The 15193-nt window shown below is 41.4% G+C and overlaps 1 protein-coding gene across 5 annotated transcripts in view; it reads right to left on the bottom strand.

Moving 5' to 3' along the window:
* Positions 1-2642: 2642 nt before the first annotated feature.
* HAVCR1 (hepatitis A virus cellular receptor 1) overlaps positions 2643-15193 on the bottom strand; it is a 29925-nt gene continuing 17374 nt past the window's right edge. For 3 of the 5 annotated variants that reach the window (XM_082725035.1, XM_082725037.1, XM_082725033.1), the window contains 5 exons: positions 15071-15178; positions 12074-12129; positions 8623-8734; positions 7465-7501; positions 2643-5325 (listed from right to left, as the gene is read on the bottom strand). In XM_082725035.1, coding sequence (XP_082581161.1) covers positions 5211-5325; positions 7465-7501; positions 8623-8734; positions 12074-12129; positions 15071-15178 — 428 coding nt within the window. In that variant the 3' untranslated portion in view covers positions 2643-5210. Of the gene's footprint in view, positions 5326-6228; positions 7072-7464; positions 7502-8622; positions 8735-12073; positions 12130-15070; positions 15179-15193 lie in introns of those variants that run through there. The other 2 variants (XM_082725036.1, XM_082725034.1) reach the window with 1 other exon arrangement.

Below are 15193 nucleotides of genomic sequence, written 5' to 3'. Positions count from 1 at the left end.
TATGCTGAGGGCCCTGTGGGGGGAGGACTGGAGAGAGTGGGGAAAGACACTAATGGCAGCTGAAGACTCTTAAGTCAGAGCTGGAAGGGCCCTCGAGAGGCCCACGGGAACTGTATACAGTTAGCTCTCTGGTAGTGCTAACGATGAGACTCTCCCACAGCCCTAGGTACACCGAACTCCCATGCCACACCAAAGCTACTTGTCATCATCTGTCATTGCCTTTGCAGGGGGTGGAGGAGCACCCTTCTGTTGTACATCCTCAGATAACCTGATGTCATCAAGAGCTGAAGAAACCAAGTCTTGGGAGGATGTGTGTATTTAAAGCAGCCCACAGTCAACTGACAAAAGACCTTGATCAGAGGAAGAGCAAATGACAAATTGTTCTTTCTTTCCTTCTAGAGAGCACTATGAACCTGGAAGAAACATTTCTGCACAAATGAGACCGTGAAATGCAGTGTCCCGATATGCTTCCCCTACATTTCTTACTGTTTTCCTATATGTGCGGGACACTGAGGAATTTGTTTAGCCCCAAAACTGGTATCAACTCCCTGATATGAGGAAGTTGAGAGGCAACATGGGGGGGTTTGGGGGGTAGGAAAAGAATAAATGAAACAAGATGGCATCAGGAGGGAGACAAACGATGAGACTTTTAATGTCTCAAAACAAACTGAGGGTTGCCTGGGGGAGGGGAATAGGGAGAGGGGGGTGGGATTATGGACATTGGGGAAGGTATGTGCTATAAAGTGTGTAAACCTGGCGATTCAGACCTGTACCCCTGGGGCTAATAATATATTATATGTTAATAAAAAAATAAAAAATTTTTAAAAACCTGGCATCAAAATACCTATCCACTCCAGATATAAAGTTGCTGCATTCATTTCCTGAGAGTCACTTCTGAAATAAGTAGAAATGAGGGGCAATTACATGCTCTTATTCCTACATACTCTTTCATGAAATCTGAGTATTTTGGTTGAAATGTAAAATAATTAGCAGTAGCTTGTCTTCTGAATTTAAACAAACAAAAAAGTAAATACTTACATGCACCTGAATGGCTCTACTCGAGCTCAGGTCATGATCTCGGGGTCCTACAATTGAGCCCCACATCAGGCTCCGTGCTCAGTGGGGAGTCTACTTGAGGGTCTCTATCTCCCTCTCTCTCTGCCCTCCCCATCCTCTCTCAAATAAATATTTTTAAAACAAATAAATAAGTATATATACATTCATGCATACATACATACTAGGGTCCCACCTGTCTTATGAATCTCAATCTCTAGGAGTAGGGTCCAGGAGTCTGTATTTTAATAATCTCCCAGCTTATCTAACCTTCTGCCTGCCTGACTTCATGCATCTACATGACCTTTGCTCTCCTCATGTTGCCCTTAGGCTATGTCACTCAAGTTGTTTTAGATTAATTGACTGTAAAATTGCAGTCATCCTGAGCAATATCCATTCTATCACGGTTTTTTTAATGCATTGTTTTCCAAAAGTACACATCAAAACCTAACTATTTTAGAGAATCTATTGGGGGCCAGCTAAAGGCACCCTTGCACCACCCAACCACCCCCCCCCCCAAAGCGGTAAGTTGGGGAGGAGCGGGTCCAGCTGTTGCTGGGTCCAGGGTGATAGGAGGCAAACTGGCGCCCTATCCCTGTTCTTCCATGATCTTCCAGGATGCCTCTTGCTAGGCCCCTGGGGCCCTCACACAGCCCGTGGGAAGCCCCTCACCACCAGGATGCACCGCCCCTCCCCTCTCCTTCCCCTTCTTGTTATCCCAACCAAACTGACTCATAAGGTTTGATGAGAACAGTGTCACTGAAACACAGTGAGGCATATTATAATTTGGTGATGGAGGGCAGGTTTGATCCCAAATACACACAAGTGCTTTATTTGCCAAGAGTGGGACTCTTCTGACAGATGTGTTCATGGAGTCCCTTCCCCCCAGCATCTTGCCAGTTCCTGTTCCCACTTCTTCAGTGCCATTTCTTGCCAGTCCTCTGGGCGGTGGGGGGTGGGGGGTGAGGGGAGTGGGTGACTGCTGCGGCCATACTGGTTTTCAGTCCTCATAACACACTTTCTCGTAATACGCGAGATTCTTCCTCTGACACAGGACCTTTGCATTGGTGGGCTTCCTGAAGAGGCTGCTGCCTACACATTCATTTTGCTTCAACTTAAATGTCACTTCGTACTCAGAGGCGGATCCCCCCTACCAACCCAGATAAAGTGACACCAGTCCCCACAACACCCACATCCTCCAGGTATCTCTCTCACAGCGGCTTTCAACCAGAGGTGGTATTACCTCTCAGGAGACATTTATAGTTGTCGCTACTGGAGGGGCCCAACTGTCTCCTCCAGTGGTTAGAGGACAGGGGTACTGCCAAGTATCCTACAATGCACAGCACAGCCTCCGTAATAAAGTTATCTGGCCCCAAATGCCACAGTTAAGATTCCCAGTTACCACTACATTCTTTTTCCCCTCCATATTAATTAGTACCACAATTGATGGTTTGGGGGTTTCTTCCCTACTGAATTGGAGCTCCTCAGGAACTGGAGTTAAATCTTGCCCCACAGGCCCTGGGAGTCCATAGCGAGTTGAAGATGCCAGGCTCCAACTAACAGATGAAACTGAGAAAGCAACAAGTCAATTTTCAAAATGAAAACAAAAATATCTTTTATTAATGTGTACCCGCAAACGAAACTAGTCACAAAGAGTCCCTCATACTATCACGTACTCATAAAATTATCTTAGTGATTAGCAATTAGTGAAAAGATTGGTTCTGCTACTCCTTAAAGACGTGCAGAATTTCTCAAGTTTAAATATCTTACTTACACCAGTGTCCTAAAGTCCCAAGATAGACTGTGGAAAATGGAACCTCAATTGTCTTGAAGGATTGAAAACAAAACTCAATACATTCTACAAGATGGATATACTCACAGGAGGGAATTAAGTATTAACTAAATACCTCCCCTTCCTCCCTTCTCATCTGTTCATTCTCTACAATACACATTTTTCTACAGCATAAAATTAGCCAAATTACCAAGTATCAACTTTTCCAAAAAAGATACATTACTCCTGCTCCCCCCCCCAAAAAAGTACCATATAGCAAAAAACATATGAATGCAACACCACTGAAATTATTTACTGAGCACTAAGGCTAAATCTATTATTGCAAACTCGACCAAAAAAAAAGAAAAGAAAAAGGAAAAATAAAACCCAAAAAGCTCTTTGCATTTCTGTAGTGTTTTCCACTTTCCAAAGACTAGAAGTAACATGTCATTGGAATTATTGCTACACATCAATACAATTATGGGAATAATTATGCAAGATAAGATTAGAAAATGCCAGCAACAGGATTCACCCTAATGTCATCCAGTGTTTCTGTTAAGAGTTAAGACTAGAACTCAGGTCCTAGTCCTAATTCTGTGTACCACCTCCTTCCCCACATGTTCTTACATACTGTTTCACAGAATGTTACTGGGTAGGCTGGTAGACACTGTGTTCATGGGTTTCAAGTAAGTTTTGGAAATGCTGGGTAACATTAATCAGACTCTCAGAACTTTTAATGTGCCATCATAAATCTCCAAGAAGGGTATGGAGAATAGAGCTGTCAGAAATTCAAAGTGCCAGTCACAGAGCAAAGTGCCAGTCACAGAGCAAGGACTAGGGGAGGGGTGGTATATAGCACCATTTAATGGGGCCCTGACTATGTAGGAATGCCATCCAATGTTGCCAGTCTTTCCAGAGAAGCTACAAATCTAGCCTTTAATCTGAAATCTCCATGTTTATCATGTTATTTTGAATTTAAAAGAAAAACACTACAGTTTAAACAATAAATGTCTTGGACCAGATCATTTGGAAAACCCAGTAGAGCATGTTTAACAATCCTATTTGCCCATATAACCTTTATTTGGAGGTCCTATCCATGTCCTAGAACCCCACAGACCAAAGCCAAAGATGTTGTCTTCAGAAATAAACAAACATCCTGCCCTCCTAGACCACTATGGAGTAACTCTGAACCCTAAGCAGGACTTCTTTCAAGGTCTACTCAGATTGAAATTAATACCCAGCCTCCTTAACTGTTCATGTAGCAAAGCTTCTAGTGACTAAAGATATCCTCACCATTAGCCTTTGCTTAACTCTTGGAAAAATCAAAAATTTAACTGAACCATGAAAAAAGGGAATAGCACTGAACTGTTTTTACTATTTAAAACAAAACCCTTCATCTTTCCAGAACAATTTTAAAATTACAGTTACCTGAGGACAATTTAGAATTTTGATTGAAATTAGTAACATTCTCAAACAACACTGTTACCTTTGCAAAATAACTTTTCTAAAGCAGGAAGCCTTTTAACCTTCTCCCTCTTTTTCTTCTATTTCTTTTAGCCTTTTCCCTTTTTTTCTTTTATTTATTTCTGCCCTGCCTCATTCTAAAAATTAGTTCAGAGAGCATGACAATCATATATACAAATGCTTGGAACTGTGGAACTGATGTAGCAGAAATAGCATGCAATAAATCACAGGGCAACTGATTTTCTTTCCCTGGTATCTACTTGGTCCACTCCCTACCCAGTTCCTTCTAACTGCTAAAACACCTACCCCGGGTCCAGGGAAAACCTTAATACTGTGTATTTCCAGAGTCATGCGAAATCAGATTGGCCTGTAGTGGTGAAATCAGATTCACTTCTATTTCCCCATGGGGGAAATAAAGACCTGTGTACCCCTGTGATTTGAAAGCCTCGGCGAACCTAAGAAATGTTAACATTTGGAGTTACAATGTAAAAAAACAAGAGATTATCAGGAAACTGCTTCCAAGTGAAGTCCTTTAAGTCCCACATCAGATCTGCTGATTTTAACTGCTAGTCTGCTTTTCTTGACAGCTTTGGTGACCAAAGTGGTAGCTCTTCCCTCACTGGTGAGCATTCTTGATGGAGATAAGGTTCATATGATCCAAAGAGAATATGTAATTATAAAGTGTTCACATTTGGGAGAAACAGTGAATTAAGTTTTAGCATAAAAAATTAGGACTCTATGGCCAATGATGGTGACTATACACAGATGAACCAGGCACTCTACCCAACATAACTGACATGTTAGACTATCATTGGAAATTAACAGAAAAATCATTCTAGGGCTTACAAGAACTCTGACATGGTGGTATCTTGTCATTGTCTCCCACAGTTAAGGACATAAATCCTTAGAGGGCCACTGGGTCTTAATCCATGACATAAACATTGTCCTCAATAATGTAGATATTGTCTTCTGCTCGGATGCCCACTTCGGCTGCACTTTGCAAAGCTCCAGTCCGAGGGTCATTCCTGCAAACCATGCTACAGAAAGAACAACATGAGTCTTTTAGGAAAAGCAGACCACCTCTAAAGGATGACAAGCACATTCATGTAGATGCAGGCAAGGTTGGGTATCTGCAACAGCCAGAGCCCTATGAAGTGAATAGGAGATCCATATTATGTTGTAGGAGAGCCTTTTTAATAAGGAGGTAGAAGATCCAAGCATTCTCCTTGAGAAAACTCATGCGATAGGATACAAAAATGGAAAATCTAAGAAGGCTGGTCTCAGACATCAAACTGAAGTCCTAAGTCAAGCTGCATATTCTCAGGAGTAGCTAAGAAATGGTTTGGCTGCTGTTTTTCTAACTGTGGACTGTACCCTTCTGGAGAAGGTGATTCAATTTATTTAGCGGTCTACACCCTGCATTTAGGATAAACCCAGAACACAAAATGTATCAGAACATGTTAAATACAGTAAAATACTATGTGTGTACTGGCTCATGGTGTCAGCAATCTCACTGTTTCCGTGATTCGAATTTGAAAGCCATGGGTTAGGCAACGTTCCTGACACATACAGTCATACGGTAAGTGTACAGAAAGGTCATGTGTGCCATCTGGATACAGCTGCTGTTTTATAACTGGTCAAGAGTGCCTGTTTCCCTGCCCAGAAATGTTCATGGAACATACTGAGGCTTTACTCAGCTCTGATCTTTAAGCAACCACTCATACATGTTTGAGAACAGGTTAGGTGTGAGGAGCTTAAAATGAGTCAGTGTGATGGAACCGCAAAAAAAAAAAAAAAAAAAAAAAAAAAGAGAGAGAGAGAGAGAAAAAGTCAGGGTTTTTTGCTCTTTTTTTATATTTTGCATTTTTATAAAATGTATTTTATATTTTACTAAAGTAAGTATTTTCTTTTATCATTAGGTGATAAAAAAAATCAGCCATTAAAAAAAAGTTAGCGGTGAAAGGACAGAGATCAGCTAAAAGGATGCTGTGTGTCATGCTTTTCTGCATAATAGGAGCAATTGCTTTCCTCCATTCTTGGACGCCCATAGTCAAAAGCTTCTCTAAGTATGGGTGTGGGACTCTAAAAGATCAAAGACTGAGTTTTTTTTACCTGCCATGTGGTGTGCCTTTGGATGTCACTTAACACTTCTAAACCCATTTTCCAGTCTGTCAGCTGACAGCAAGTGCCTCTCTCGAGGGTGTATTGTTACAACAGGCATAACTGCCGTCATAGAAAGCATAGAATGCGCCGAGCATTGTTCAAGGTGCATTCAGCGGATTGGCTCATGTAATTAACTCAGATCTAGGAAAGACTGGGGGCAGTCAGTCAATGAAAGAGAACTAGAAATAATGTGCAGCAATCTAAGAGGGATGGGTTTTGAATTGAAGACCTTGCTTTAAGGCCCAAGTTGTATGTACCAAACGAAGCAAGCTACTTGGATTTGGAAGTTAGTAGCAGCTTCCTACTATTACGACTATTCTAGCAGAGGACCACAGACCATATGCAAGCAAAGGGGATTTAAGTTTTAACTGTGCAACAGGATGCATTTACAAAAATTGTAAATTCCATTGCCTATGGGTCTAGATAACCAACAGCCTGGAAATGGAACAGCAGGGGAAGACAGGAACTATAGAGTGGGAGGCACTTGCCTCACCACAGTGCCTTTGCACTTCTTCAGCCTGGAGTTGTCGTCTTCCACATCTTTACAGAGCTGCCTTCTGTTCCTTGGGACTCCCACAAATAGCCCATTACCTTTCTTCATCTTCCCCCATGGTATTTGTCTAGAAGCATAAAAAGGACTCTGTTTATTTGCTTATGGTTTTCTGTCTGTTTGCTCATCTCTTTGAAATATAGCAGACCCTCAATAAACAAAGCAGAGTGAAATTAAAGAACAAACCAAGCAACTCATTCAAATGTTCTGTCAAACAAAATTTGTGATCTCCTGCTCTAAGAGGTTAAGACTGAGGTGATCCTTCTGTAACAGGGGAAATTTCAGAGAAATATAGAAAGATATATCACTAGAAGTTGTGTCTAACAACCATTAAACCAGATTTAATGGCTCATTAAACCAGATTTTCAGAGCTTAGGAGAAAAAGAGAAGGACAGAGAGAAATCTTTATTTTTGGCAGAGTAGAAATACCAAAACGTACTGATACAAACTCTTTCGAACTTACTTTAGTTGTTCCAGCTTGTTTCTTACGCAGAAATATTCTAAATTGGAAAAGAGTTGAAGAGAAAATTAAATACTTTGAGATCTTTTTTAAACAAGTATATTATTTCTATTACTTTCCTATCAACAAAATCTGCACAGAGATAGAGCCTGAAAAAATAAGTTTAGAAGGAAAAAATGTTTTTTAAAAAAGGGAAAAAAAAAACCCAGACTGGACAATTTCCAAATTACTCTGGTAACTCCTTTTGAATCAGTAAGACCCAAAGACATCTCTTAGTATAAAGTATTTCATTTTCATTAATGGTTTAGTATATTCACCCACATGCCCAGGCTTACTTTAACACAATTATTAATAATTGAATTTCATTTAAAAAATGAATCTTTCATAGGAGACAGGCTACATACACACATACCACACCCCAAGTGCAAACACAGCCACAGCCACACACACACACACACACACACACACACGTGAACATGCAGAAACCACACACACACACATACACACACACAGCAGACACATCCTCAAACACAACTGCTGGATGGCTACCTTTTTTTAAAAATTTTATTTATTTGACAGACAGAGATCTCAAGTAGTTGGAGAAGCACAGAGAGAGAGAGGAGGAGGAGGAAGCACGTTCCCCGCTGAGCAGAGAGCCCAATGCGGGGCTCGATCCCAGGACCCTGGAATCATGACCTGAGCCCAAGGCAGAGGCTTAACCCACTGAGCCACCCAGATGCCCCTGGACAGCTACCTTTTGAAGCCCTTCTAGCCTTAGCCCTGAAATCAGTTTCTTGTCCAATGTTTCATCTGCCTCTCCTGTTAAGTGGGTCTTGTAAAACTCAACATTATCATCCCTCATGGGGACAAACACTGGTTTCTGAAAGGAGTGAACAAAAGGACTGAACAAATCATATATATAATAATGGCGTGTTGCCTTCCAAATCCCAAGTCTACCCAAAACAGTCTCATTTCTTTAATATTTAATTCCATCTCTGGAGAATTTATATTGCATCTTTCTCTTTATATGCCAGTAATTAAAAAAAAAGAGAGAGAGAGAGAGAGAGTTTAGAAAACAGAAATGTATGTGAAATCTCAACCACATGGCTGTTGGTGTTGAGAATCCTTGCTCTGTTCCCACAGATCCCTGAAGTAACTTACTTTTGGTAATCACGACGACCAGCACAGTGAACAATACCACAGCAGTAACACAAATGCCGATGTACAGTCCCTTACTGGTGGTCGTCCACGGATTCTGTGCCAGCAACACATGCTGAGGAAACATCGGTGCATCGAAAACACATCTTGTTAGAGTTATGGATACAAGACATTCCTTAAGGGGCACCTGGGTGGCTCAGTCTGTTAAGTGTCTGACTCTTGATTTCGGCTCAGGTCATGATCTCGGGGTCATGAGAAGGAGCTGGGCATAAAGCCTGCTTAAGATTCTCTCTCCTTCCTCTCTCTGCCTTTTCACCTCCTCCCGCCCCGCCCCGTCCCACCCCACTCCATGCTCTCACCCTCCCTTCCCCCCCCCCAAAAAAAGACGTTCCCTAAAATAATGAACTTGAACCCATCTATCTTTGCTGGCCCTTGGCTATTTCTGGCTCAAGAAAGGTAAGACCAAGCTCTCTGAGACGGTAACCATATGGTGAAATTCAAAGACCATTTAAAAATTCAAAATGTATTTGGGGATGGTAGAAATGTTTTATATCTTGAGTGGGGGGTATTTACATAGGCATGTGCATTTGTCAAAACTTAAACTGTATGCCTCAAATGGGTATACTTTATTATAGGTAAATTGTACATATTTTTAAAAATCAATAAGGTATTTCCATTAAATATATCCTGATACAAAAAAACCCCACAATTTTTGTTCATATATAAGCTGGCCTGGTGATGGTATCTGAATGTGCTAATAAGTTACTGGATTTGGTCTTTGCTTAGAGACCTTTTTTTTTTTTTTTTTTTTTAAAGCTGTAATTCAAGATTCTTTGTCTAAATAAATGGACTTGAAAGTAGGTATTCACAGACATGGCCCTCATTAACAACTACCTGAGATGCTGTTAGCTGGGTGGAGATGCAGAAATTTGTTTAAACACCCTAGTGCAGTTTGTAAGAGCTCACCACGTTCTGGAATAAGCCTGAAATACGCCAAGCGTCACACTCAGCCCTTTTACATAGCTTAGCTCTAATCCTAAAGACATCCCAGTGGGTAAGTATTCAACAGAAAAGAAGACCAGAGAGAAGTATCAAGTCTTTTCCTGTATAAAAGTTTAATTTCTGGAGTCAGGATCCCCTCTCTTCAACTTAGTTGCTGTGTGACCTCAGACAAGCTATTTAGCCTCTCTGAACCTCTGTGTTTGTGTCTGTCAACTACAGATTAAACAGGGTTCTTGGCAAAGCTACTTTCATGTACTCCCTGATAATACTCTGAAGAAGGTAGGGGATAAGGGAAAGTAATTAGTGTTTGGGCTTAAAGGGGAAATGGCCCGGGTCTGGGAGGTTAGAGTGGTGTTGTTGTTACTTGACCAATGTTGGGGGGGAGGGTAAAGCGGTTAGATGTAACATGGGGCTGCAGGAGGGAGGCTTTGCTTTCATTTTTAAAAATATGACATAAAAACTGAATGTTCATTTTAGAATGTGCAGCTAAGCATGAAAAAAGGTAAACTAAAACCAACCATAAACCTAACTTCCAGCACAAACACTATTACTATTTTTCATTATATATTCTTCTAGAACTTTATCCTCCTAGTGTTTCTCTTAACAGAAGCAATTACTATATTCAATATATGCTACTACACACACACACACACACACACACACACACACATACACACACTATTTTAACAGTTGCTTTTTCCCCTTAACAATCAGTACTAACTGTCTTCCCATGTCAGTAAACATACGGCAGTGACTACATTCTTAACGGCAGTATGCAGGCACGTTATTGCTGAACATGTACATTGTTTCTAGCATTTTCATGATTATAAACAGCAACAATTAGAACAATTTTTCTCATACATCTTCATGTACTTGTTCAATTCTCTCCTTAAAACAGAGTCCAGAAAGCTGACCTTCTGGGTCAAAATATATGTTGCATGATTTCAGGATGTGGGGGATAATACCTCTCAACATCCTCAGAATCGAGACACAAAAGGCCCATGATTTCACTGCTGCCTGTTGTGAATTTGCTTCTAAATCGCTACTACTCGCTCCTAACCACACCTGTCTACAGGGAACTGAGATAAAGAACAATTTCACCACTCAGAAGGTTATTTTTGTCTGTTTTGTTTTTTTTTTAATCCAGCATTAAGTCTAGCCATATAGCAATAGAAGAATCATTTACATAGTGGTTGTTCCAACATTTAGTAAGTATCTACAAATTCTACCCATATCCATCAGATCAATCAGTGCCCATGCCACATAAGTTGTTAAAAATTTTTATATCACTCCTATGTAGTATTACCACTGAAGTATGTGCTATAAAGCCATCTGACGCCTTGCTAAATAACCCCACCATGCCCGAGCTTGAATTTCTCTTATCATGGCTGTGTTGTCATTTCTCACTACTTGAGACCAGAAAGATTATTCTCACACCTCCAAATTCTTTTTGTTTGCTGTTTCGGAGAGTTATTTGCACATACTAAAAGCAAACTTATTTCTTCCAGAGAAACCAAGAGAAAAAGTCCTACTGATAAACTTGTCTAACTTATTTGCAAAGATGAGACTTTGATGAGCATCATGAGACGAGGACCCCTTAGATTTTTCTCAAGATCACTATGGGAAAAGTATAAGAACATCTTTCAAAGTCACAAGTTTACTTGGGGTGCCTCAGTGGCTCAGTCCTTAAGCATATGCCTTCAGCTCATGTCATGGTCCCAGGGTCCTGACATTGAGCTCTGCATCTGGATCCCTGCTGGGGTCCTGCTTGGCTCCCTGCTCAGGGGAGAGTCTGCGTCTCCTCGGGCCCTCCCCCTTGCTCATGCTCTCTCTCACTCTCTCTCTCGAATTAATAAATAAAATCTTTTTTTTTAAAGTCACAAATTTATTTAAGATGTTAATACCTTAATATGTCATCATACGGGGAGGTTTATGTATAGAAAAACTCAACAGTGGCCTCAAAATGTCTATGAAGGACAGCAATTGGGTTAGAAAAGAATATGAGAATCCACTTAGGCAACTACATGTTCGCTGACATAGTATTTTTGTTCTGGGTGGCCTCCACTCCATTGAGTCAAAGTGTGTTATTTCCCTAATGATAACTAAAGTCTTCCTTGGTCTATCATGTTAACTCCTTCTCCTTAAAGTTGTTCATTCTTTCTTGCTAATTTCTGGACAGGAGAAAGTCTGTAGTATGTGTTATGTATGTATATGTATGTGTACACAGAATACAGTATCATTTATCAAACTCTAACAAACCAGTCCACCTGTATGAACTTTTCAAATTAATTAAAGTATTCTTATCTGAGTCAAATTATGTTCTTATTTTTTTATTTTAACTAGTAGAATCAATTTGTGGGCTAGTCTTACAGAAATATTCTCTAAATGTAACTTGCTTTCAGGGAGACATACAAGTGAATTCAGCTAATAAAGCAGGAAGAAAAATGCTTACAGTTTGATTGCTATGCCAAAGGCCATCTGAAGATTGTGTCACAGTGCCATTCCCATCTGCTCAACAAGAAAGAAAATTAATTATAATTACAAAAAATATTGAATTTTCACTGTAGACACTAAATATATTCACATTGCCTTCCGGTGGTGAAAGAAAAGTTGAATAATAATATGGCGAAATGCTGCAGACACTGCAGAAGTCATACCAAGTTACTAAGCTGTATTAATTTATCCTCTAAGGTTGTGTTTCTTGACCATTTTGTCTTGGACCCTTAAAAATGGACACTGTTGGGGCGCCTGGGTGGCTCAGTGGGCTAAGCCTCTGCCTTTGGCTCAGGTCATGATCCCAGGGTCCTGGGATCGAGCCCCGCATCGGGCTTTCTGCTCAGCAGGGAGCCTGCTTCCTCCTTTCTCTCTGTCTGCCTGTCTGCCTACTTGTGATCTCTGTCAAATAAATAAAGAAAATCTTTAAAAAAAAAATGGACACTGTTTGCCATCTTTATGGGGAAAAAATGCACGCAGACACAAAGTTTGATCTACAGAATTAGGGAAATCGCAGGGGCCCATCTTTGGAAGTGAGTTAAGAATGTTGCTTAATGGTAGATAATCGGTATTTTCATGCCAGCTAAGAACCTGTTAATGAGTTTCCAAAGACCACATGCACATCCAAAGATCAGGATCACTCTATTCCTGAATGGACATTACAATGGTTTTATTCAGAATGTGAGTAAAATGTACTAAGAGATCTAAAGCAGGTGGCAATGTAACTCCTCCATTATATGCCAATGTGCCCAGACTTTGATCCAGAAATATTTTATAAAATATGTTACATCATCTGTGAAACTAATATATCTTATACTGCCAAAAATCCCAATATAAAGGATATTATGCCTTAAAGCTTTGACTATTCAAGTTTTACTACGAGAGTTTTGAAATACTGATTTTGTAAATACAGCTAGAACTATAAGCTGTAACAGTACCCCCCTCATGAAATTGTAGAATTGGATGATGTACATTAAGGACTAAACACTATTATTAGGTAAATATTAGCTGTTATTAATTATTATGTTACCCTGGAAGGAGCAGCAGGGAGCCAGAGACGCTGTGCAATGTACCTCCCAAATACCACGTCCTTCTATGATCTTTAACATCTGGGGGCAAGTGCCACCATCACGCCCGTGGGCATGCAGTCAGTGGCAGGCCGTGGAACTGGGAGCTGCCTGTCTCTAAAGCAGAACTATTGGGCTTCCCTAATCTAGCAACAGCAATCAAGGAGACCTGCCTTCAAAGAATTAAGTGAGAGAACGTATGACAGCTTCCCGGCACATCCCTCTATCCAGTGTGTGTGGCGGCCATATGAGCACCAAAATCCCTTCCAACCCGAATGAACATTCTTCGCTCTTTTGAGTCTTCAGTTCGCTGAAGGCTGACACAGGCACAGTGAGGATTTGGCTCGAGACCCTCAGGCACACCGCCAAGGTGGCATCGATCGCTAAGTCACAGGGGAAGCAGCTGGTCCCATGTCTGTTCCACTGTGGAAAGCTCTACCTTGATCGGGTTTTCGTCCTAGGATTCCCGATTCCGATGTGCTTGCCACTCGCACGGGAAAAGCGTGTGGTGCGGCTGCTTCCCCCTGCTGCTACCTTGTGTTTTTCTTTATTTCCACTTTGTTTTCATGCCCAGAAGCAGTTCCCACTAAGGATTCCACTTTCAAAACCAAATATCACCATTATCTAATCCCAGCTGAACAGGTGCCTCTGTGAATCTCGCTGCAGGTCCATTTTAAATTAACCAGCTTCCGGGAATGACTGGCAAAAGGTAAGCCATGGCGGGAAGGGGGAGGGCCCTACTGACTGGAACTCCTGGGCACAGTGAGTCACAGACATTACAGAGGAGTCTTCCAAGGTTGAACCTGTTTGGATTCAGCACAAACACAAGCACAGGTAAACCAGCTCTGCATTACAAAAGGTTCAGCCTGTGGCACTCCCCAAAATAACCTCTCTGGGTAATGGAATTATCTGAGGCAAATGAGACCATTCAGCATCACCTTTTTCTACCACAGGAAAGACAGGAGAATCTTGGGTTTCAAATAAGCAAAGATTATATGAAACCTGCCCAGAATGGGAACAGTGGGACCAAAATTAGAAAAGACGATAGACAGTCCCAGGGGACATGTGTCTTGGGGCTGGTGCTGATGTCCTCAGCCCATCTCAAAGTGTCCACATGCAAGTCTCACAGGGTAGCAGGGGAGCCTCCTAGATGTACTTAGGGTCTGGGTCTTCGATGAAGCATAAATATGGTTGATCAGTTTGGTTTGGATACTGGAGAGCTGGATTTAATTGATACATGGCTCTGGCCCAAGACAGCAAGCCCACTAATAAGTCTGGAGTAAAGAGCAGTTCATCTGATTAAGAAAAATAGTGCTATGCATGTGGGTGTGCCCAAATCATACAAGCTCCCTGGGCCAGTGAGGTATATGGATGCTAGACTTGAAGAAAAGAGCCGCAGTTGCTATTGTATCTATTACTTACCACCTTTTAACGAGGTGTTAGCGTTTTCATCTCATATAATCCTCAAAAGCATCCTACAGGATCCTTGCTATTCCGTCCATTTCACAAATGATAAAATCTGATTCTAAATGAGTAAGACAGGGGCACCTGGGTGGCTCAGTAGACTAAGCCGCTGCCTTCGGCTCAGGTCATGATCTCAGGGTCCTGGGATCGAGTCCCACATCGGGCTCTCTGCTCAGCAGGGGCCTGCTTCCTCCTCTCTCTCTCTGCCTGCCTCTCTGTCTACTGTGATCTCTCTCTGTCAAATAAATAAATAAAATCTTTAAAAAAATAAATAAATAAATGAGTAAGACATTTTGGCTGACTGCAGTGGCCAGTATCAGCACTCCCATCAGATGTGCCTTATTCGGAAGGCGGTCTTTTACAACGTCTCAGCAATTATCCAAATGTGAGGACTCCCAAGGATCCAGGAAAGAAAAAGGAGTTACCGGTGGGGCAGGAGTACAATGGTGAATCGGTGGGCTGTCTCGTGCTCCTTTCCCGTGGCCCAGTAGGCTGGGTTCCTGCTGTCTGCCTGGCAGAGGATGAAGTAGTTTCTGGAATGAAAAGAA

The sequence above is a fragment of the Mustela nivalis genome, assembly GCF_964662115.1.
Source record: "Mustela nivalis genome assembly, chromosome: 3".
Classification (NCBI taxonomy): domain Eukaryota; kingdom Metazoa; phylum Chordata; class Mammalia; order Carnivora; family Mustelidae; genus Mustela; species Mustela nivalis.
This window is presented reverse-complemented; position numbering and strand designations above follow the sequence as displayed.